General features: G+C 39.3%; 3 protein-coding genes across 3 annotated transcripts; all 3 read left to right on the top strand.

Moving 5' to 3' along the window:
- The first annotated feature begins 4708 nt into the window (after nt 1–4708).
- Nucleotides 4709–8147, top strand: LOC141841375 (RNA demethylase ALKBH10B-like). The gene is made up of 8 exons (XM_074729540.1): nt 4709–5095; nt 5159–5603; nt 6520–6650; nt 6721–6838; nt 6960–7058; nt 7168–7283; nt 7358–7512; nt 7584–8147. The coding sequence occupies exons 1-8, from the start codon at nt 4709–4711 to the stop codon at nt 8026–8028; spliced, it is 1896 nt and encodes a 631-aa protein (XP_074585641.1). The 3' UTR covers nt 8029–8147.
- A 1755-nt stretch (nt 8148–9902) lies between these two features.
- Nucleotides 9903–12636, top strand: LOC141840530 (uncharacterized). The gene is made up of 3 exons (XM_074728545.1): nt 9903–10553; nt 11158–11321; nt 11540–12636. The coding sequence occupies exons 1-3, from the start codon at nt 9953–9955 to the stop codon at nt 12617–12619; spliced, it is 1845 nt and encodes a 614-aa protein (XP_074584646.1). The 5' UTR covers nt 9903–9952; the 3' UTR covers nt 12620–12636.
- A 3814-nt stretch (nt 12637–16450) lies between these two features.
- LOC141838040 (uncharacterized) lies at nt 16451–22449 on the top strand. The gene is made up of 21 exons (XM_074725426.1): nt 16451–16663; nt 17735–17814; nt 17986–18072; nt 18230–18280; nt 18367–18484; nt 18629–18685; nt 18798–18862; nt 18978–19061; nt 19172–19222; nt 19316–19378; nt 19476–19522; nt 19615–19684; nt 19783–19845; nt 20635–20724; nt 20838–20876; nt 20968–21195; nt 21286–21371; nt 21446–21494; nt 21582–21662; nt 21747–21840; nt 21980–22449. The coding sequence occupies exons 1-21, from the start codon at nt 16546–16548 to the stop codon at nt 22183–22185; spliced, it is 1827 nt and encodes a 608-aa protein (XP_074581527.1). The 5' UTR covers nt 16451–16545; the 3' UTR covers nt 22186–22449.
- Nucleotides 22450–24105: the final 1656 nt, after the last annotated feature.

Here is a 24105-nt window from a genome sequence, read left to right as displayed (position 1 = left end):
AGAAGCAAAATTGATATTGGGAGCTTGTAAGTATATTGGTCATATTTCAGTAGTTAAATATTGGTGTCTGAAGTGGACTCCACAATCAACCCATGGCTTCTCTTGTTCCTCATCTGAACTTACCTGTATCTTCTTTGCCATGGTATATCAAACTTCACTTGAGCATTTATGCCGTCTTGGATCTTCATAAAGTTTACAACTTGTGTTGGTATTTATTACCATATCCAAGGAGACAGAACTCAGAATTAGTCGAGTACAGATAGATATTTTTTACAAGAACTATCAAACTGCAGGACAAAAGAATCATGTTTTTGTCAGAGATGGTAGTTGCAAACCACAGTTTATTTGTTTTTTTCACCTTCTAATAACTGTCATGGTAAAAAAGTGACGAGCAGTAAGCACAAGTAACCCTGCTTTCAAAATTTAGTAGCTTGAGCTTTTTTTTCATCCTTGTAAAAACTCATTGAACTCGAACTGGTAAAAGCATAAACTGGTGCTTCCCCACTCCCTCGCCATCCCTAAATCAAATTCCTCAATATTAGGAAAGCTAAAGCTTCACTATGTCTACTTGTCATTCTTGGCAAGTGTTACAGGAGCTGCTCTTTGCCATCCAAATACTCTTATTGGACTGGAAGAGAAAGGTTAGATTCTCTCTAGTGCAGTGCAATTATTGTACTTATGATATGAAAATAGTGGAGTAGATTCTTTTTGAGAAATTGTTCAATTATTCTTACCTGCTACAAATATTGAGTTATACTGCAAATAGTCCTTAGAAAATTTGTGCCTACCTGTATAACTCACCTTTAGCATTTTCTTGCACATGTGACACCATAACGCACCTTTTTGAAATACATATCCGAGTATGCTTGCAACAGTGTCAAAGAAACTGTGCCATGTTGTGCTTGTTTACTGACCAATAATGCTGACCATGCATACTTAAAAGAAGAGGTCCCAAGAACAACATGTGCCCCTTTTTGTGCTTCTTTATGTGTGGTAGACTTGCACACAGATGAAAGCTTCAGGAAGATAATCTTATGAGTCAAGACCCTTTTCGAGTGATCCATCCTTTGTTCTCCTTGTTCAATGATGATGCAGCAGCAAATTGCTCTCATAGATGACCTTGGAAAAGGTAACTTCAATACTGTCTTTGCAATGAAGATAAATGAAAAACTTTATTGCCCAGAAATTTATGAATTACTTATGCAATTGGACATTTCATATCATGGTCATGTAGGTTATAATTGAGTTCCCTTTACTAATCTGCTAGATCTTAACTTCATGATCAAAGATATCTGTATTTGTACTAAATCCAAGATAAAATATTTACAACTTGATCAATAAACATCATCCTTTCCAATCATCCAATCTTTGTTAATGATAAGACAACAAACTAACTGATTGAATATATTCTAGTTATAAATTAACTTGTTTTGTTCTTTTATCAAGGACAGTGACATGGGATGGAGATTTCAGATCCATGCATGTTTTCTTGTCTGTTCTTTATACCAAACGAAGCCTTTTCCTTCCATGGCACTGTTACTCTCTCTATATCATTAAGAATATGTCACCATCTAGTCGTGTTTAAAGACGCACTTAGTTCATGGAGTAGATATAAAATATAATAATTATGAGTACTTTTTTAGTTTGATTCATGTAATAGAATAAGCATAGAAATAGAATCTTTTATGCTTAATTAACAGGACTGTCATAAGAAATAGATAAAAATAATAATTTTTATGATGATAAAATATCTCTATACAAATACTTTCAAAGGTTGGCGCGACCAATCTACCCCATCCGATTGGCATAATAGGGCCAACTTGCTTCACCCTCAGGTTTGACTAGTACATTTAGCTTGATAAATCCTTGGCCTTGACTGATTCATTTTATTTGCTTGACCTTCTCAATTCGAATGACTCAATTGGTCTGCTCACACCATTCAATTGACTTTATTGGCCCAAACTGATTTGTCTGTCGGCTTGATACAACCTAACCCATTTGATCAGCTTGATCAACCTATTCTACTTGACCAACTCGATCGATCCATTTGACCCACTTGTCTTCCCAACTTGATTAGTTCACCCATCTTGACACAACTGGACCATTTGTCCTAATCAAATCATCAGACCCCATCTAGCTTGACTGGTACACTTGACCCATCCATTTGGCTAGATTAACTTGCTTAGCTTGCTCGATATAATTTTTAAAAGAGCAACATTGAGAACCAATGCTTTAAATTTATTTTGTAGTCAAATATAAGGATGAACTGAAATAAAATAGCTATTCGTATCAATCAGACCTGCCGTAAATTTCACAATTAAAGGCTCTACTATATGATGACTGTTTTGATTTTGTAGCATTGCAAACTACAAGTCGAACTATAAATCTTTTACAAAGTATAGGACAGTCTATGTTGGGCATAAAGCAGGAACAAAAAAAAGAAGGCAAAAGTGACATAGAGTAGAGAGTGTGTGTGCAGAGCACTATGGATGAGATATATCTTTGATTTGGTGCTCCTCCTCTTTATGTTTCCACCATCCAATAGAGCACTTCAAACTTTGGCAAACCCTGTAGCTTATTCCTTACAAAGGGGCCAAGAAAAGGGTCCCCCACCACAGGAAGCATGCTTGCTTATGGCAGGACTGCCAAATCTATCCACCCTTTTGAGTGATGGCTTAAGATTTCATGCAACTAAAGGTGGAGCCTCACTTTTGATTCAATCCTCTTACTCTCAGCCTTTAGCACTATGTTGTTGAGTTGAAAGCCTTGCTTTTTTTTTTTATTTGTACTCAATGTCTCATCTCCTCCCCCCCACAAAAGCTTTGTTAAAAAAGTCCTATTAGTTTTGTGGTCCTATATATGAATCTCAAAAAGTAGAGTGTTGTGGTTCGACCTTGTGCAAGACCCAAATGCAGCATCAAGGCACGAACTTGAGATCAATACATGGAATTCGGTGAGAACTCATTGTTAGATAATTGGTCATTTTTTACCATAAGTCAAGTGACAAGTCAGGACAAGTCAGGTAAGAATTCATTGTGGTTCTACTAAGGCATAAGAAGAGATTAAACATTACCATAAGTCGCGACAAGTCAGGTAAGAATAAGCATGATGATAACTTACCCCATTTGTCGTTTGAATACCCCTAAATAGCTCATGGAGTTAGGCGAGTCAAGCGGCGATCACGACAACACAATTGATGATGCTCATGTTGCGAATACATTTAATTTGGGGATAGACAAATTGCTTTTGTTGTCCATTAATCTCTTAGATCATTCACAATACATTTAATATGATTAATTCACAACTCTTTCTCTGTTTGTTTTGGTTGTGAATTCAATTTTAATTTTTTTTATATTTACAAACAAAACATTAGATTAGTTAGTTCTGTTGCACTTTTATCAGCTAAGCAAACAGAGAATTACACCTACAACTATTTTACACCTCCTTGCTAAAAAAAAAAGCTTAATGTTAATGCATGCAATTAAAATTAATCTGTGTGCTTAAAATAATCTTTTAAAACAAATTTGGAGCATAATTGAATAGTCTAACATTCGTGCACAATTATAGTATGATAATAAATGCTTCTAATATGCAATGACATCGAACTAGGGAAAGAAACTTGCAGCCTCACTACTAAATTGGAATGTGTTACCATCAAGGCCAAAGCTGGTTTTAAAATTAATAGTATTTTCATTTTTTAATAATTATTTCATGTCATAAATCAACAATTTTCCAACAATGCAAAAGTAATTGCTGTATATACTTGCCACAAATCCATGACTCATTTCCTTTTTTTCATTCCTTTTTTTTCTTCCTTATATACTTGCAAAAGTCTTTTTATTTATTTTATATTTTTATGTTAATTAAATAGGACACTACGAATTTTCTAGCCAAAGTCATGTGTCTCAAACATTAGATGAGTGTGAAACATATCCTCCTAGAATTAAAAGGATGTCACTTGCCATTTGTTGTCTCAAGCTCGAAAATAACTTTTGGAAAGGGTAGCCAGTTACCACATAGCTAGCACCAGAGCTCCAACCCAACAACCTACAGCTCTTTTTACTTGATGGGTTTGAGAAGGAAGTGTTAATGGATCCAAATTGGGAAGCCAAAATCCGTTTCATTATTATTATTATAATTATCATTTTAAATTCACAGGCCTTTTTTTTTAAAAAAAAACAAAAATTTAAAGTTACCGGCGTTGACAACGAACTCTATGACGTCACCGTAGCATCAGCTTCCTTGGGAACGTCAGCGACCAACTGTCATTAACTTGTGAGTCTTAAGCCGTCCGATGCGAGAGGAGATGAACTGTGACTGTTTGATGGATGAAGGCCGAAGAGTGGCCGTTGAGGGTGCAGATCTACGTGGCCACAGCCCGTCCACGTGGCCGCTTACAGCCCGCGGACGGGAGAATTCGGTCACCGTAAGTGAAGCGGTGAGCCGATTGTATGACTGCGTCGCGGATCCGGTGTTCGCGTGGTCGCTGGGCTTTTTATCCTTCCACCTTCCCGTTTCACCACGTGTACCTTTCCCGTAGTATTTATACTCCCACCCCCTCGGTTTCTCGTTTCGTTCTCGGCCTCGAGCAAGCATTTTAGATTTTGCGCTCGTGTCGTTCGATTTCTCTTGCCCTCTCTCTCCGAGATTTGAGTGGAGGAAGGAGGAAGAGGAGGAGGGTGGCGATTGATCAATCGAGCGATTGATCATGGCGAAGGTGGTTCCGGTGCTGGAGGTGTACGCGCGGGACCAAATGATCGCATGGTTCCGGAGCGAGTTCGCTGCCGCGAACGCGATCATCGACGCGTTCTGCAGCCACCTGGCTCAGAACGAGGGCGGTGAGGAGTACGAGTCGGTGTTCGCTGCCCTGCACAGCCGGCGCCTGAATTGGATCCCGGTGCTCCACAACCAGAAGTACTTCCCCATCGAGGAGATCTCCTTCGAGATCCGCTTGTTGGAAGCCAGCCGCGCTACCGCAAGGGAGGGACTTCATCTTCCTCCGGCACAGTCGGATGGGATGGTCAATTTCTGGGAGAGTGATATCCCTCCCGCGGAGAGTGAAATCCCTTCCCCGGAAGAGCAAGCTTCTGCGGAGGCAGAGGCCATTAGGGCCGCCTTCACAGAGGAAGGGCCGGCGGAGGAAAAATCTTCCAACGAGGCGGTGGAGGAAAGCATTGAGGTCGCAGGGATCGAGGAAGACGCTGCGGCAACGGTTGATGCGTCTTCTGGAGGAAACTCAGATCAAATTTCTGCGGAGGCGGAGGCCGTTAAGGTCGCCTTCACAGAGGAAGCGCCGGCGGTGGAAGAACCTTCCTACAAGGCGGTGGGGAAAAGCATTGAGGTCGCGGGGATCAAGAAGGACGCGGTGGCGACGGTGGATGCGTCTTCTGGAGGAAACTCAGAGCAAACTCCTGCGGAGGTGGAGGCCATTAATGCCGCCTTCACAGAGGAAGCGCCGGCGGAGGAAGAACCTTCCGACGAGGCAGTGGGGGAAAGCAATGAGGTAGCGGGGATCGAGGAGGACGCGGAGGCGACGGTGGATTCGCCTTCTGGAGGAAAATGTTCACATCAGATTGTTGTTGAAGACGGCGACGCCAGCGGAGGTATCTACATTGAATATCAATAAATTACAGGATGCCATTTTTATCGCTTTCTTCCGGAGATTTTAAGAGCTTATTTCCACGCTTTCTGCATTTAAAATCTATAGATTTCTCTTTTTCTCCAAATACTAGTCCGAACCACACCGGAACTCGAATCTCGCCACCTCGGCGAGACTGCGTTCGATCCGGCGGCCCCATTTACCCTCTCTTTTCTTATCCCCTATGGCGTTCCGCCGACGAGTCCGCGGCCATCACTCCCCTCTGCCCCAGCAACCGGCGAGATCGAAATGACAGCGCCGCGAGCGAAAATGCTCGCTTTAGATGGTTCCTTCCTGCCACGTGGCCCTAGTCCGCAAGGGACGCCAAGGCTGCGATCCCTCCAATGAGGATCGTCCGATGGTCCCCGAGTCTAGTCAGTGCGTGGCGGCGGGCCTCGGCCGCCGTGTCGAGCGGCAGTGGGGGATCGGCGGACGCAGCGGTGGGGATCTCAATAACATTTATCACGACCAAATTTTTTTGGTGGGTGATCTGAGGAGTCGTCCGAAAGGGGACAGCGTCCCACATCTCAAGGAATCCAAGATGGAAATTGCAAATGGCCGCCGCCGCCGCCGCCTGCACATTCATTGTTCATGATTCACCATCCAAAACCCTTGAATTCTGAACCAGCTTGATTTAATGAATTGATTCAAATGTTCATCATTTAGCAAGCATATGCGACACCGTCACTCGGTTCTAACTTTTCGTTCATTGTCTTCAACCCTGCACCAACTGCCAATTCCTAATTTTCTACGGCATCTCTTGTTTGGTTTCGTTTGGTTCAACTGTTGAAGCTCACATCATACCTTTAAGTTGAATTTTCCATCTTCCTATGATCTGTCATTGACTGAAGCATTACCATTATTAAATTCTCACGTGCTAGGATCTTCGCAAGAACCATCTTCAGCGGCCTGGGTCGACATTTCTGCTGATGATGGAGATTTCTCAGCGCGCCTGGAGAGGATCAAGCTCTCGAAAGGTTTCGTGGCAAAGGAGTCAGTGAAAGGGCATATGGCGAGTTCTATCTCTACATCACATTCTGTTTAGAGATGCAATAAAAGATGATTAGTGTTTCTTTTGCCAGGTTAATGTTGTGAAAGGTCTCAAGATGTACGAGTGCATTTTCACAGCCTCAGAGTTGCCTAACCTCGTCCAGTTCATCAATGGACTTCGTCATGCAGGACGAAGAGGAGAACTCTCAGGTAAAGCGACCAAAATTGCTTCTTTCAAATGATTTACAGCCTTGTCTGAAATGGTTCTGTCAATAGTCGTGAAGATGATGCTTCATCTGCTGAATAACTGAGTTTGCGCATATGCTTTCAGGGGAAACATTTATTTTCTTTAATAAAGAAATGAAAGGGAACAAGAGGGAGATCATTCAATTTGGTGTTCCAGTATTCCAGCCGACCACTGAAGGAGAAAGTAAGTAGGCATTTCTGAGAATTGTTCCAATTTTTCTATTTTTATTTCTGTTAATCGATATTTAGAGGGAGGGAAACAAGTTAAATGGAATAAAAAATGATTAATGCAGGTAGCATCGAGCCAATTCCCCCTGCATTGCAGAACATAATTGATCATTTGGTCCTCTGGCACATCATACCAGATAATAAGAAGCCTAACAGCTGCATTATCAACTTCTTCGATGAGGTAGTTGTTTCTTTTGCAACCCAGTTTTCTTCTTAGCTTGTTTCTTTCCCAACTCTTCTTTTCCCCTGGTGCAGGACGATTATTCTCAGCCCTACTTCAAGCCTCCCCATCTGGAAAACCCCATTCTGACACTTCTCCTCTCCGAAACAACAATGGCTTTTGGCCGCTCGCTTATCAGTGATCATGAAGGAAACTACAAGGGATCGCTAATTCTTACAGTTAATGAAGGGTATGCAAACACCATCGTTGAATTCTACCACCACAGTAGTTATGATAACGATCGTTCATAAATCTCTGTAGGGCACTCCTAGTGATGCGCGGCAACAGTGCTGATATGGCGAGGCACGCTGTGTGCGCATCGCCAAACAAGAGGATGACCGTCACATTCATGAGAGTTAAAACCGGCGCTCACCGTTTGTACTCGCCTACTGCTTCACGGGCCAACCAAGCTATGATCTTGTGGCGACCAGACGGCTCCATCCCACAGCCAACGATGCCCATGCCTGGAGTCATTGCGTACGGACCTCCAGCCATGATTCCATTCCAAACCCCTGCTGTCATGATGGCGCAGCCCGGGGAAGTCGTCATGACCACCTCCCGTAGGAACTCGCCGCTGCACAACGGAACTGGTGTCTTCTTGCCCTGGGCCGCCGTTGGCCCGAAGAAGTACACCAAGCACCTCCCTCCGCGCATCCAAAAGCGGAGGCTATCGTTCTTTCCTTCTTCATTAGAAGCTCAAGCTTAACTCTAATTTTGGCAGTGGATCTACTATAGAGGCCCCATTTTTTTTTCCTGTTTCTGCTATAATTATGTGCCTTAACGTTTTAGAGATCATTAATTGAATATGTTGTCTTCGAGACAGACTTTTGGGTCGTGTGTGTTTAAAATAATACTGACTGAGATAAGCTTGCAGTTTCTCGGCTTTGGTGAAGTCCCCAAAGTTTTTTCTAGCGAAGAACAAGAAAATCTTATCCAGTTTTCCTCGTGTTCTCCGCGGAAGTGATCCTTGCTTCATTAATGAAGCCTGCCTGGCTTCCACCACCTGCGTTCTTTCCGGCGGTGTATGGAGCGCGAGGACGGCGCCGTGCTGAAGCTGGTCCACCCCGGCCGCTTCGTCGAGATCCACCGCAAGCCCTTGACCGCCGGCGAGGTGATGGCCAGGAACCCCCGCCACTACGTCACCCGCCCGGACGTCTTCCGCTTCCCCTGGGTCGTCGTCCGCCCCGAGTCCCTCCTCAACCCCGGCAACGTCTTCTACATCGTCCCCTGCCACACCCTCTACCGCCTCGTCCAGACCTCCCGTCGCGACCGCCCCTCGTCCCCGCGGCTGAGCGCTCGCCGGAGCTACCCGGACGACGGGGCGGTGACGTACTCCAACTTCGACGGCCAGGCGTTCGACGTCGACGGCGGTGCCGGCGGCCTCAGGGAGCAGCGAGCCTGCGAGCTGAAGCCATGCTTGAAGAAGGGAAACTCGAACCCAAGCTCGAGCTCGAGCTCTGTTTCGACTAGGCGCGGAGGAGATTGCCGGCGTGTGGCCTTCATACTTCCCAAGGAGGAGGATGAGAAGAATTAAGACGAAGGTGAGCAATACAAACGACGACTGTTTTGCACCAGCCACAGCGTCCAAGTAATTAACTCTTCCATTGATTCCCAATTCACCCAGTTGCATGTAAATTTGCCAAAATTTATGTTTCATAATTTATCTATCTATCATAATAATCTGAGGTGTGAATCGATCACCATCTGCTAGCAGATTAATTACTTGTATAGCCTTCTTCTAGGCTGCAAGCAATCATGCATTCATCAAACACATTCGCAGCTTCTGCAATGAATTACTAGTATCTTTTTCCATCAGAAACACACGACCAAAGAACAAGAACACAACAACCACATCCCCAAAAAAATCCTAAAACCTAATATACGAATACCGAATAAGATTCAGAATTTCAACTGAGACCCCAACAAAAAAGTTAACTGAAACATGAAACATAAAGAAGAGCATGCAACAGATGATCCATTCTATCAGCATTTCTCTCTTAAAGAAGATTGAGCATTGTACATTGAAAAATAGAAGGATAAAAAAGGGAAATGTTTATCTGAATCAAGAACCCTAAACAACAAAACAGAGTAAAAAGCCCTACCTTGAAAACCCCCCAAATTGATGGCGGATATCGAACAAGGTTTGGGGGAGAGAGGAAACCTTGAAGTGGCTAGAAAAGGAGAATGTGGAGGCGGCCATGAGAAGCAAAAACAAGGTGAGGAACTTCAAGCAAGAAGAGAAGGACTGGATTGAGCTTGCCTTCCGAAATTGGGTTCATCATGGATATCGAATCTATTGACTGCTTTGGGGATATGGCAATCTGTCTCTTGATTGGGCCACATCAGCATCGGATGCCCTTGTTGGATACATTGACGCATAAAAGCAACTCGGCGCAATCTGAGTTAGATTTGATCGAAGCAGACAATTTGGCCACCTGTTTTCCACGTCGGTAATTGTGTGTTCATGCGAAGTTTGGCGGCCCATACTTAATGGGCCGATTTGGGCCGGTTGGGCTCACCACCATTAATACGCCGCTTTCGGCCTTTAACCTACGGAGCGGCGCGACGTTCCGGCGATGGGCGATCACTCCGCGCAAGCTCCGGTTTGATTCCGGCCATCTTTTCACAGGATGCAACCGAAGGGGAGACCCCTGCTTTCCATCTTGTTCCTTGTCTCCTTCTCCGCTCTCTTCCTTTTCTTCTCCTACCGCTACTCCTCGTCCTCCTTCCGATCGTCCATTCCCCTTTCTCCTACCTCAAACCCTAGTTCCCGCTTCACCTTCATCATCAAGGTCCTCACGTACGACCGCATCGCCTCCCTCCACCGCTGCCTACGCTCTCTTGCGGCTGCAGACTACGCCGGCGACCGCGTCCACCTCCACGTCCTCATCGACCACTTCCGCGTCGCGAATGGCTCCTCCGACTCGACGGTCGACAGACAGCTGGAGGAGTCGCGCCGGATCTTGGATCTCGTCGACCGGATCGGCTGGCCACACGGGGAGAAAATTGTCCACTACAGGACGGCCAACGTCGGGCTCCAGGCGCAGTGGCTGGAGGCGTGGTGGCCCAGCTCCGACGACGAATTCGCCTTCGTGGTGGAGGACGACCTTGAGCTGTCGCCGCTGTACTACAAGTTCCTCAAAGGGCTGATCTTGAAGTACTACTACGACCCGACAAACTATGATCCTTCCATCTACGGCGCGTCGCTCCAACGGCCGAGGTTTGTTGCTGGTATGCTGTTGGTTCTCCTTTCTCCCTGTTTTTTCTACTCAGTTGTCCTTAATTCGTCTCAAGATCGTTTGTGTGTGTGTGTGCATTTCCAGCACTTGTATCTCAGATCACACTGTTTGCCTTAAATCGTTTAAAATTCATCAGTGTTCTAAAGATTTTAGTGCATAACGAATTTTGCACTTGAAATGGCATTCTTTCTGTGAATTTACAACATTTGCAACCTATAAATATTGTCTATCATCTCAAATGTAGATAGATGACTTGAGTTGTACCACTTCACTATCTTTGCCTATGGAAGTTTCCTTTTAGATTGCTTATTCGGCCATGGAATAGATCATAAAGTCTTACTGCAACTTATACCAATGGAATAGATGATGTTGCAAGGTGTATTTAAGTGCTTCCATTTAATTTCTCATTATGATCTTAATGTATGCATGCCTGATTTTTGAGACTAAGTGCTTCTTGTGCTACTACTGATATAGTCTTGCAAGAACTCGATCAAGGGACCTTAAATGGTTGAGATAAACATGGCTTAACTGTGATGAATTGATGACGACGACATCAAAGAGTCAACTTGTAAATCTAGTTGACTATGAACTTGCAGGCAAACATGGAAACAAATTGCAGTTGGATAACGAAACCCAAATTTTCTTGTACCAAATGGTTGGCACATGGGGTCAGCTTCTTTTTCCAAAACCATGGAAGGAATTCCGCCTATGGTACGATGAAAACAAAACCAAAGGAATCAAGCCATTTCTACAAGGCATGGTAATCTTGCTTATTTCAGGCACCAAGATAGTTTTTTTTTCCCCCTTCATTTTCGAGTTGTTTGAATATAAGTGATTTTCCAAATAAAAGAAACCTTATTGTCTCATTAAAATCCTGATCTATCAGTAAATTGTGATTTTTGTGCTATATTTTCTACATGTCGAGTATTCACAATTTTATTGCCTCTTTTTCCTTCTTTCTTGGGCCATGTTTTTCAGGTTACTACAGGATGGTACAAAAGGTTCGGCGAGAGAATTTGGACTCCTTGGTTCATCAAATTCATTCATTCCCGTGGGTACTACAATATATACACAAACTTCAATCAAGAAAGAGCTCTCAGCATCTCTCATAGAGATGCAGGCGTAAATTATGGAAAGACGATTGGTCCTGATTCAAATTTGTTGGAGGATGAACCTCTCGATTTCAACCTACTGGAGCTTCCACCACTGATGAACTTAAAATGGTACGACTTCTGTTTCGCGGAAACTTTTCCAGGTAGAATCGCAGGTAGCTTTGATGAGTTCAGATCTATAGTTCACTCTATGAAACAGAACAAATTAGTTGTGATAAGCTTGTACCAGACGACGGAGAAGATTGCTAGAAACCTTATTTGCAATCTTCAAAAAGATGGTTTGCTGAATGTCATTTTTGTCGGTGGAGATACAGAGCTCTTGGTTGACCTTGCCAGGAGAGGATATCCTGTCATTGATTCAAACAAGTTGATTTCAAGTTTTGGACACGACAAGTCAATAGACCTCCAACATGAGGCAGACTTTGTAAAAGAGACTTGGGTTAAAGCCTCTATCATCCAGAAGTGCCTCGAATTCGGCTACGATACATGGCTGATTGATGGTAATATGATTCCGAGTGGTGGTTCATTACCTGAGTTGCCAAATTCTTCCTATAATCTTGCTGTTGGGAAAGATGTTGAGTTGCTGTTTGTGAAGAGCTGCCCATCCTCTGTAAAGATTTGGAAAGGCGAGTACGTTCACAAGGTGGCAACAGCGAGCAAGTTTCTGATAGCAAACAATTCTCAGCCGACGAGAGACAAAAGTTTCATGCATCTCGTTGCGATGACATTAGGCGAGAAGGATAATGTTCTGCTGTCGAGATTTGATCACTCTAACATTGGTTTGAAACTAGGGGATGCTACTCCGAAACCACCTGAAAGCAAAGTGAATATCATCTTTTGGGATCGACAGATGACAACGGCCTCGGTGCAATTGGAGCTTCAAAGGTTCGGAATGTGGTTGATTGATGCAGAATCTTCCTGTACTTCTGTTGTTTGCCACAGATAATAGAGTCCAACTTGTGCATCTCGGCACTGCAATTGATCCTGAGGCATCCCAACTGTATCTTTGAATCCAATGAAGCTCCATGTCGATTACATTTAAATTTAATTCCTTTGAAATTATATTAGATTTTAACTGTTGTGTCAAACTCTCAACCAGCTAGCTGATCAAACTGTGCTCGGACAAGCAACTTAATTCATAGATTTGGTGCCCAATTGTACTCCTGGTACTCTCTGCGCATATCTTGTGTATCGATACAAAATAATATAAAATTTATTTATATTATTTATTTTTATGTAATTTGTTATATGGTGTCCTTTACCGTAGGTTTTAAATAATTATAAAACTATAATCTAAATAAAATAATTAATCATGTGACGTGGCATGTCTAATCTGGTTTGAGCATGCAGAACACGGCACGTGAATGCCATTTCACAGTTAGAGTTAGGATGAGTAAAAATTTAGTTAAACTGAATAAATGAATTGAACTGATCGAATTAAAAAATTCGATTTGATTATTTTAAAATTTTAATTATTTTTTTTAAATTTAATTAATTCAGTTAATTCAATTTTAATTTTAAAATTTTTTATTTAATTAAATTAAAATAGAAAAATAATTTATAAATTTGAAGTAAATAAATTTATAAATTCTTAATTAATTAATAAAATTTTTATAATATTTAAAAATTTTGATTAATTTGATCAAAAATTAAATTAATCGATAAAATATTGATTCAATTTATTTGATTTTTATTAAAAAATTTGATCGATTAATTTGAAAAAAAATTTAATTTATTTAATTTTTGATTAATGTTCACACAGCATGCATGCACGTGCGCCAACCGCTCCGACATCACTCATCATCGTAATCTTGACCATGAAAACCGAAGCAACGGCGCCCGTTAATTATGCCTACAAGTTAAATGAATGAATGAATTAATTATCCACTTCGAACTAATTAAAGTGTTGTCCTTTTCTATAGCACTTGTTTAATTTTCGCAATTGTTTACAGTTCGAATAAGTCATGTCACAATTGGCACTGGACACGACGACTCATGTCGATCGCATGCCTTAATTTAATTCTAATTCAAACTTAATCTATTTAATAAACAAATCAAAATCTGTCATCAAATCTACATGTACAAATTTGCAGGTAGAATATCATTATCAAGCCATCAATCACGCTTTAACCAATTGATTAATCAGGAATGCCCTCCTGATTAATTCTCTCCTCCGATTGCGCCCGCCGGATCCAAGTTGGTGAACCAAACCCGGTCCAGTATCCGAGATATTATTTCGATCGACTCGATAAAAATGAGTTGGTTCTGACGTGGTCGACATTGAACCCGGCTCTTCGGTGGCTGGCCGGGAGCAGTCCGGTCGACATGTCGGCAGAAATTGCCCTAAATCACAGGGCTATTTTTTATCTTTAATTTTTTTTAAAATAAAAATCAGGGATTTTAAAATTGGATGATGGGTCAATTTTGGTCGGTTCAGTCAAACCGTCGGCTCACTTGGTCCGGAAAGATTTGGACGTAGTGGCGACTTGTGTTGGTTCGCTGATGAGAGGTGAAGGAGAAAAACAAAACAAAAATTAATATTAAATTATAAAAAATAAACAATATTTTAAGATTTAATGAGTGCTCTCCACGTCGTAAATGTGGTTTGGTGTGTGGCAGCATTATATTAATATATATTATATAATTAATTTTTAAGTTTTTAAAAATTATTTCATAAACTAAGGTTAAGTTTAATAATAATAATAATAAATGTAATGGGTCCATCTTTTAAAAATAATAATAATTTTTAATTTTTTTTTTCAGTTACATCACAAATCTATTGGCTATTCCCCCACGTAATCCATGTTCGCCCCAATTAATTTTAAATCCCGACTACACCCTGATTGAACTTGACGTGCATTAATTTTAATTCTTTAGTGGATATTTAAATCATTCTAACAGTATTCAATCATTTCTCCAACAAGAAAGATAAATATGTCCAAAGTTTAATTAGCTACAATAAATTAAAAACAATTAAAAAAATTATTTTATAATTTTGGAGTCGAGATATCCACGAAACAATTTAAAACTATGATTTTGATATTTAAGAATTCAAAATATGATTGGATATCGAAAATATCTTTTAAAAACTAAAAGTAGTTTTCTCCAGGAACATCAATATTTTTTATTAACTAAAATATTTTTTTCCACTATAATTTTAAATTTCCTGTGAAAAAAATTGAAAAAAAAATCATATACTTAATTCAATCAATTGAATTGGATGATTCAATTTGATTTATAAATGTATATCTTTGTAAGTTCTTGATCTTTGATAATCCTCTTTCAATGTCTAATTTAAAATGGACTTCTACTAAATTGATATTTTAGTATACTTGAAAGTTCTCGTGATAGTGCGCTAGCAACCGACCTCTACAATTAACCTATCGGTGTAGAGACCCATGCTCCACTTGTTTGTACTAGCACGCGGCTTGCTAACATGGTCGTTCCTCTAGCTAAAGGTCATTTGATCCCATTCGGATAAGCATACTCCGTGTTACTTCCATCAAGTGCTTGATCTCGTGCTATGTGAATTCATCAAACGTCTTATCGTACAATGCTAAGGACATAAATTCTTTACTTTCGGTTGAAGAAAGAATTGTCGTTGCATGGTCCCAATTCTCCATTTCAAGTTAGATATTTGTTATTATTGTTCTTCGTCAAATGGAATGGGCATTCTTCAAACAAACTTTTGAAAAGTGGAAGAAGACTTGACTTCTCTTCATACACACCGCACCACTAAGAATATCCTTTTCTTGCTTTATTTTGTAAATATAAATAAATTATATCTAATTATATATATATATATATATATATATATATATATATATATATATATATATTATTAAAAAAGCCTAAAAGGAATGGGAAATGAAACCTAGAAAATAAGAAGTCTCCATAGTGCTAATCAAAAGGTCATTCGAATAAAAAGTACTTTCGAGAACTAGAGATATATTTTAAAAGATTTTCTATATATCAAATGTTAGTTTAATTAATAAAACATTTTCATTTTCTCATAATTTCGTCGGCAACTCAGTCAATGCATCTTCGTAAGAAAGTAGTAAGTGACCAAGACTCGACGCGTGGTAGGTGACGATAATGAATATGAACGGGGGCTCAAACTCAATAACTTTACCCCTTCTCTAACAACTATATTCATATATCTTTTCAATAATATTATTGATTTTCAAATCTCTTATACATCCACTAAGATACAACAACCTCAAAGCACATAGATTCTCAAATATAATATTCGATTGATTTTAATTTTTTATGGATTGAATTTAAATTTAAATTTTAAATTAGTTGGTTCAATAATATTTACATTGTCGTAATTACAGGACTTGATATATTCATCTAATATAATATTATAGTAGTTATGATTTTATAGTTATTATAATATACGTATGTATAAATAGACTGATGGATGAGTATTTTTTAATAAAAAAATGAAAGAAAGGGCATTTATGATTCAAAATAAAAAAGGGGCGCTTTTTGAATTTTTGCCAAAAAAAAAATGAAACACAATGTGAAACCCTAATCCAGTAAAGGTGCAATGTTTGAAAACCTTTTCTATCTCTTGCTCTCTTTTTCTCTTAAAAAAAACATCAAACTTTTGATTTTTATAACAAGATACATGCGACTAGAAATAATAATAAGAATATTTTTTGGTGCATTTTGAATTAATTGATTTTTTTTTGGGGAGGGCAGGGTTTTTGTTTGCGAGAGGGTATTTAATCCCCGCCTCCGCAGCCCAATCGGATCGTCTTCGTCTCCCATTTCCTGGAGCGAGGAAGCGACGCGCTCATTTTTGCTCTTGCCCTCGTCCTCTTGCTCCCGCTTTTTCGATTCGCGTGAATTTCTCGCTGAAAGGAGATGAAGTACGTGCTGGTGACAGGAGGAGTGGTGAGCGGATTAGGCAAAGGGGTGACGGCGAGCAGTATAGGAGTCCTCCTCAAGGCATGCGGCCTCCGCGTCACCTCCATAAAGATTGGTACTTGCTTTGTCCTTCCCCTTGAGTTTAAGACAAAAAATTTGCAAAAAGAAGAAAGTTTTTTCCCCCTCTCCCGCTGAAATGAGGTTTATCTTCCCAATTTTCTGTTGCCGTTGCTTCTTTTGGGAAAAAATGGGCTCTCTTTTGAGTTTTCCCTTGGATGTAAATGCCGCCTTTTACCTTTTTTTGTTTGATTTATTTGTCCTCTAACCCAAAGGAACGTCCGTTTTCGTTAATGAGGTTGATTTGGAACTTGATCATCATTTATCTTTGGCCTTTGTTTTCATCGTAATTTTCAGTAGGCGGGGGTTTGCTTGCTAAACCATCCAGAAACTAGATTTTTTTTTCTCGTAGCTTTGTAGGAAAGGATCAAATGACCGTCTTAGAAATTTGTTTGCAAAGACCTTTCGTCTTTCCATTCGTCGTGGTAATAGAATACTCTTTCGAAGGCCATCAGCTGGCGCTTCTGTCATTCCAGCAGCAGTTTGGTCATTGCCACCGAGTGTCTCTCATTTACAATGATCTGGTTCTTCTTTCGTTTTTAGTTGAAGTCGAATGATTTAAATGCATTGAGATGATAAAGAACACTTTGACAATAAAGAAAAGTTGATAAAGAACACCTGATAAAACTAAGTTGATAAAGAACATGCACCTGATAAAACTTTACGTCACATCTCTCCCTCAATAGCAGTGCTGCAAAGCTAGGACGCAAAAGGATTTGTTGGATATTTCCTTTAAGCTGTTTAGGTCAACAGTCAATCCAAACAAATAGGTTCCACTGTAGCTTTTTTCCACTTCAAATAAAAAAAGAGGGGAAAAAAATGAAAAACGCTTGGAGCTCGGAAATTCATAGGTTATTCATGTAAATGTCTGTTGTTTTCCATCTTTGCATTAAGATTCGTCGTATGCTGAATATTAATTGAATTTATGAATATTAATTGAATTTATGTCTACTTTATGCAAAAGGCGTTGTAATATGAGGTATTGTTTTTTTTTTATATATATATCACAGCAATTCTTCACTTTGAAGCAGCTAACTTTTGTTTCTTGTTCATAATGGAACTCATGCAGATCCTTATTTGAACACTGATGCTGGAACTATGTCTCCATTTGAGCACGGGGAAGTATTTGTCTTAGACGACGGCGGCGAGGTAAAGCGTCCTTCAAGTTCTCATATGCCTCCTACATTGGTTTATTTCCAAAGATTTAATGACACATTGACTTTCACGGATACAAATGGTAGCAAAATATGACTAATATTTTTCTTTTTTTATGTGGTGGTAATCTAAATTATTGCACTTCATTTATTGTTTTGTTTGTAGGTGGATTTGGATCTTGGAAATTATGAAAGGTTTCTTGATATCAAGTTAACTCGTGATAATAATATCACTACTGGGAAAATCTATCAGGTACGCAGATAATAAAGCTTATCTATCTAAGTGATGTTAATTTTTGACATGCAAGTTTGCACGATCAACACTGGTTCTCTTATTTTTCATGCCATTTTCACTTTACATTTATTCCTAACCTAATTATAATTGCATTTTTTATCGTGTTTGGTGGCAGTCTGTCATTGACAAGGAAAGAAGGGGTGACTATCTTGGAAAAACAGTTCAGGTACGTGTCTTTTTAGAACCAAAGTTTTGATCCTAACATGCCTGCTATTTTCTTACATTCTCAGAGCGTCTTCATTTCCTTTTTAGGTTGTCCCACACATTACTGGTGAGATACAGGAGTGGATTGAACGTGTAGCAATGAAACCCGTGGATGGCAAAGAAGGACCTGCAGATGTCTGTGTCATAGAATTAGGTGGAACAATAGGTACAAGTTGCTTCCAGGGTCCTCAAACAGTTCGAATAAGATATCACAGTTCTTTCTGTCTGAAAATCCTTTTCGATGCATGCATAGCATGGGAGGTGAACTGTTCATGGCATAACTTTTAACGACTGTAGCATATTGATACAGGTGATATTGAGTCAATGCCCTTCATTGAAGCTTTGGGTCAATTCTCTTACCGTGTTGGTGAGAAAGCTGCACTTGCTTCTGTTTATGATGCCTTTACAGCAGTAGAGCAGTTTTTTTTTTTGCCTATTGGGTCACTGTATGATTTTTGCTATCCATTCTTGTACTTCAGGTCCTGGTAATTTCTGCTTGGTTCATGTCAGCCTCGTACCAGTATTGAATGTTGTTGGTGAGCAGGTAAAGCATTCGTGCCAATGTAGTCTTATTTTTTCAGTCGGTGTTGTAAAATAATTGATCTTTTCTATTTAGCTAGAATTTTATTAAGGGAATAATATTTTTTGTACCGCTATAGAAAACTAAGCCAACCCAACATAGTGTTCGGGGTCTAAGAGGACTTGGATTAACACCAAATATTTTGGCCTGCCGCAGTGCAAAGGTTTGTCAGCTACTCCCTTCTTGTCCTATTGCTCTGTTGCCTCTCTTTTAAGGTTCTCTTTCACCATTACCAATTGATTCTTGATAATTTTTCTACAATGATTATGACAGCCACTGGAGGAAAATGTTAAAGAAAAACTTTCACAATTTTGTCATGTTCCGGTATTATGATTTTTTTCCCCACATTCTTTTTTTGAGATGACTATGATTATGTGCATATTCATGATGCTAAGTGATCAAATAATCCTTTTGCAGATACCTAATATTGTCACCCTTCATGATGTTACGAACATTTGGCACATTCCTCTATTATTGAAGGTGAATCACACAACTCTTGTTATCATGTGGTTCTACATTCTACATGCAACTTGTTTAAACTAACAAAATATGGCCAATGGCATGGATCATTTTACAGAAGCAGAAGGCACATGAAGCTCTGATAAAAATTTTGCAACTCCAAGGGTATGTATGACGCGCTCAAAATATTACTTTTTTCAAGGATAGTTTTGGTTTGTGATTAACTAAAACTGTATTTCATTCGTTGGCATATATAGAATTGCTAAGGAACCTAGGTTGGGTGAATGGACAAGAAGGGCTGAAATCTGTGACACCTTGCAGGATCCCGTCAGTTCCCTCTCTTCTGCTTTTATATTCTTATCTGCCCTATTTTTCACTCCTATAGTCTTGTTTACCATGGAGAGGAGTTGTCATTGACTTCTCAGGTCAGAATTGCAATGGTCGGAAAATATACTGGTCTTTCTGATGCTTATCTCTCGGTCTTGAAGGTGAGATAAATACATTTCTAATTACATCCCCCTTTCTTTATAGATGTTCTGTAATATTTTATAAGCCCTTCTTATTATGCACTTGTTTTCTTTTTCTCTTTTGTGAATAAATTTTATATGCTCACTATACTTGAGCTCTGTCGTAGTGTTTATAATTTTTTCTGTTTTAATTCTTCTCTCGTGGAAAGTTACATGTGTCTGTTGGTCTGGGAAATGAGAGTGGAGAGATTCAGTGATTTATTTTGTAAGTCAAAGCAATTCTGAGAATATAGTTAACTTTAGCAAAAGCTCTCAGTTCTTTATGTTCTTCAAGTAAAGGTTAATAATATTCTTAATGACCCTGTGCTTCTTGTAGAGGTAGTTATAGTTTAGGAGCTGCCATGATCATTGCTATAGCTGGTCAAATCAGCTAAAAGCAATGTTTTATATGCAAGCTACTGTTGGTGGACTAATCAATTGACAAATGGAGTCTAAATATGTTATACTGCTTTCATGGTTCTTCCGGCATTACTAAGATATCAAAGTTATGCTCGTACGAAACTGGTACATAGAGGGTAAATATGCTAGAGTTGTATGCATACTTTGTTCGGGACCATTTGTTGATAACTAATAATTAGTTAGTGCATATTCTAGCTCCAACAGATGATAAGCTGTAATTCTCAACTGTTTGGAGTCAGCATCTGGGATTTCTTGCCTGCCACTGAGCTTTATGGGAGGATAACAACAATATAGATGCATCTTTGCAGATACTCATTTGTAGTTGTTTAGCTCATGAACCTTTTTGATCAGGCACTTTTGCATGCCTCTGTTGCTTGCCGAAGGAAACTGGTTGTGGATTGGATAGCATCTCCTGACCTTGAAGAAACTACTGAAAAAGAGGTTTGCTTTACGATCATGTTCTGCCTTCAGCACCTTTCTGTTGTAAGGCTTTGTTACTCTTTTATTTGAACCTGATGGCTTTCTTATACGACAATGTTTGCTTCCTTACACAGGCACCTGAAGTTCACAAAAAAGCTTGGGATCTATTGAAAGTGAGTTGGCTCTAGCTATCTTATATGATTTTGATGTGGCGGTTTTATTGCTGTGTTTGCATCTAACCACATTGTTAATGACTTGATTCAGGCAGCAAATGGCATACTAGTTCCAGGAGGTTTTGGGGATAGGGGCGTGCAAGGAAAAATACTTGCTGCTAAATATGCTCGTGAGAACAAAGCGCCTTACCTTGGAATTTGTCTTGGAATGCAGATTGCTGTGATTGAATTTGCTCGATCTGTTCTGAAGTTGCCATATGCAAACAGTACAGAGTTTGTCCCTGATACGAAGACACCATGTATTATCTTCATGCCTGAGGTATGTTTTAAATATACTAAACTTTACATGTCATTTTTATAGATGTATTCAGCCTCGTGTTGCCTTATGAATATCGAATGCAATCTCAAGGGCTCTAAAACTCATATGGGCGGTACGATGAGGCTTGGATCTAGGAGGACATATTTTGAAGTCCCAAACTGTAAAGCTGCAAAACTGTAAGAACTGATACTCTCCTTGTTTTTTTTTTTTGTGTTTTCACACACTTCAATTCTTGTATTGCTTTGGATAGGTACGGCAATGTCAATTTTGTTGATGAACGACATCGGCACAGATATGAGGTCAGTTCACTTCTAAATTAGCTGACGATCTCTAGGTGTTGTTCTCGAACCATCACTACTGAAATAGCTGGATTACATTTTTGATAGGTAAATCCAGATATGATCCCAGAATTTGAGAAGGCTGGACTTGCTTTTGTTGGTAAAGATGAAACTGGAAAGCGAATGGAGGTGCACAGAAGATCATTCTTGCACTTTTGAATAAATTTTGAATTCCATCCTGCATTGCACTCGATATGTTACCAACTTTTGTAGGTTATTGAGCTTCCCGATCATCCTTATTTTATCGGAGTGCAATTTCATCCAGAATTCAAATCTAGACCTGGAAAACCATCTGCTCTGTTCTTAGGTAAATGCCATCATATCTTAGAAATGTGAAATTGGACTTGCTATCCTCTATTTTCACCCAGATGTTTAAAATACTAACAAGAACATTACACCCTTTAGGTTGTTTCAACTAAATGTTCCTCTCTCGAAACGTTTCACAGGACTAATCGCGGCCTCGTGCGGGCAACTCAATACATTGCTAAGAACTCCTTTTGCTTCAGAAACAGCACCACCTAGACTCCCTTCAATGAATGGTCCTGTGACACCAAAACCTTGCCAGAATGGGAATTTGAAGAAGCTCACCAACGGCCTCGCGAATGGAAACTACCATGCCAACAGCATAAATAGCAATGGTGTTCATGTGTGATTTTTGCGCCGATGTGCATCTGCTGCTCCCTTTTTTGCCATGTCTACTTTTGTTCTTCTTTCGTGTCGAGGCTACTCTGCGGTCCATTGAGGAAGAAGTATGTGAACTTGAGGATTAAGAGGCATGGCATGGTGTTGTTCCAAGGTTTTATGAGAGAGCAAACATCCTTGTTCCTCCTCTTTCTTAGCTTTGTTTGTTGAGAGGGACCTTGGTATCAACTTTTTTGTATAAAGAATTAACTTATTTTTAAATTTTGGTTGCCAAGTATGTCTTGATTTGTAGGAAATTTATATATATATTTTATTTTATTTTTTGGTGTGATAAAAAAGATTTTTTTTCTTAGTTATTGATCCTAGGAATTATAAGAACAAATAACTAGTTTTTTTCCTTTTATTTTTTCTTCTTTTTAAAATGTTTATATATATATATATATTTTTAAAACCAACTCTTAATGTTATTAAATTTTTATTATTTCAGTAAAACCATCAGCAGTATTCATAGAAGGATATTTTGATAATTGTAAAAATATGTGGGTTGGTATTCCAAATAGGATATACGTACAGTTTTAGAGTTTTACGAATTACGAGATAGAGAGAGAAGTAACAAAAGGAGATAAAAATTTACAAAATTATTGGACTAAAGTAAAAAATATAACCCTATCTTAATGAATCCCTTTCGTCTGTGCCGTTCTACTTCTTCATCCTCCTCCTGTAACGGCGGCGGCGGCGGCGGCACCACCCTACGGTAGGTAAGCGTTCTTCTTGTCTACATCCTTTACACGTTTATTTTTCTGGCGATTGATCTCGTACTGGCAAATCTTTCGGTTCTTGTGCGATTCGATTGCTTTCTCGTCGCCACTAACTGATTTGTTTCACAATATGTAGATCTAGTCCTAATTGATTTGATTCTCTATATGCTATACTGTGATGTAACGGTGATGTTTTTTCGCCTGGATGCTAATAATTGCTTTCTCTTTTACTATCTATATTGAAGCTCTTTTCTCTCTTTATTTAGTCTACTATATTTGCACAATGTTTTTCCGTTCTCATATTAAGAATCCGCGTATAGTCATGTTTGACTTGGCACAAGGAATGAACAAAATCAAGTTTTGTTTTAGAATGATAAGTGATTAACTATTCTGTTGCAATTTTCTTTTGGAGTTTTGATGAATATCACTGATAATTTGAATGAAATCTAACAATTCTAGCATTTGGGTGATAATTGGAGTTGAATTTAAGATGGATTAAATGGCATTTTGTATGATTTAATTGGACAATCGCATATACATCTTAGCATAATCTATAACTAAGCATTAGGGTATCAACGAATGCATATATTGTATTTGACAAAGTGTGGGCAAGCCACCTCTCCCAAGGGACATTTGTCCCTGGCTCGCTGTAATAGGTTGATGAGTTCCTTCCATTCTTTATAGAGACTCCCTTGAAGGTCAGAGGCTAATGAGGATCTCCTTCACCGGAGTCCTGTCAACATGCCTAGTGTTCATGAAATAAATCTAGTTACTGAATCCCACTTTAACTTCTAAGATTATATTTGGCTATCACCCCTTTCTAGACCAACCCAAGTTGGTTGATTAAGCATATTTGTATATATATACATTGTTTTGCTATCTTGGTTCAATACTTTCCCTGCATAGTAAATCAACCTGTTTCCTAGATGTCAACAGAATCGGGAGTGGCTGCATGTATACATGTAATTTTGCAGCGATAGTCTATAGATCATTATCTCATACAAATTTTAATTATATTCTATATCCTTGTTCCAATAATCTCTTTTAATAATCCATAATCTAATTAAATTAGCTAAATATAAAACCACACATAGCAATTGCTTAATGTGATTTTGTATGTTGCTAACAATTTGTGTAGTATAGGCTGTTGTTTCACTATCATGTCTTTGTTC

Source organism: Curcuma longa, chromosome 11, assembly GCF_044706935.1.
Source record: "Curcuma longa cultivar G26 ecotype Majalengka, Jawa Barat chromosome 11, ITB_CL_G26_1.1, whole genome shotgun sequence".
Taxonomy (NCBI): Eukaryota; Viridiplantae; Streptophyta; class Magnoliopsida; order Zingiberales; family Zingiberaceae; genus Curcuma; species Curcuma longa.
The sequence above is the reverse complement of the archived record's forward strand: the minus strand, read 5'-3'. Positions and strand labels throughout refer to the sequence as shown.

Bases quoted from the DNA above. Each gene is read 5' to 3' on its own strand.
- LOC141838040 (XM_074725426.1), top strand. From the start codon at position 16,546: ATGAAGTACGTGCTGGTGACAGGAGGAGTGGTGAGCGGATTAGGCAAA. The intron at 18,073-18,229 runs GTACGCAGATAA...GTTTGGTGGCAG, and splicing joins CTACTGGGAAAATCTATCAG to TCTGTCATTGACAAGGAAAG. The intron at 21,372-21,445 runs GTAAGAACTGAT...TGCTTTGGATAG, and splicing joins AACTGTAAAGCTGCAAAACT to GTACGGCAATGTCAATTTTG.
- LOC141840530 (XM_074728545.1), top strand. From the start codon at position 9,953: ATGCAACCGAAGGGGAGACCCCTGCTTTCCATCTTGTTCCTTGTCTCC. The intron at 10,554-11,157 runs GTATGCTGTTGG...ATGAACTTGCAG, and splicing joins ACGGCCGAGGTTTGTTGCTG to GCAAACATGGAAACAAATTG. The intron at 11,322-11,539 runs GTAATCTTGCTT...CATGTTTTTCAG, and splicing joins AGCCATTTCTACAAGGCATG to GTTACTACAGGATGGTACAA.
- LOC141841375 (XM_074729540.1), top strand. From the start codon at position 4,709: ATGGCGAAGGTGGTTCCGGTGCTGGAGGTGTACGCGCGGGACCAAATG. The intron at 6,651-6,720 runs GCGAGTTCTATC...TTCTTTTGCCAG, and splicing joins AGTCAGTGAAAGGGCATATG to GTTAATGTTGTGAAAGGTCT. The intron at 7,513-7,583 runs GTATGCAAACAC...AAATCTCTGTAG, and splicing joins ATTCTTACAGTTAATGAAGG to GGCACTCCTAGTGATGCGCG.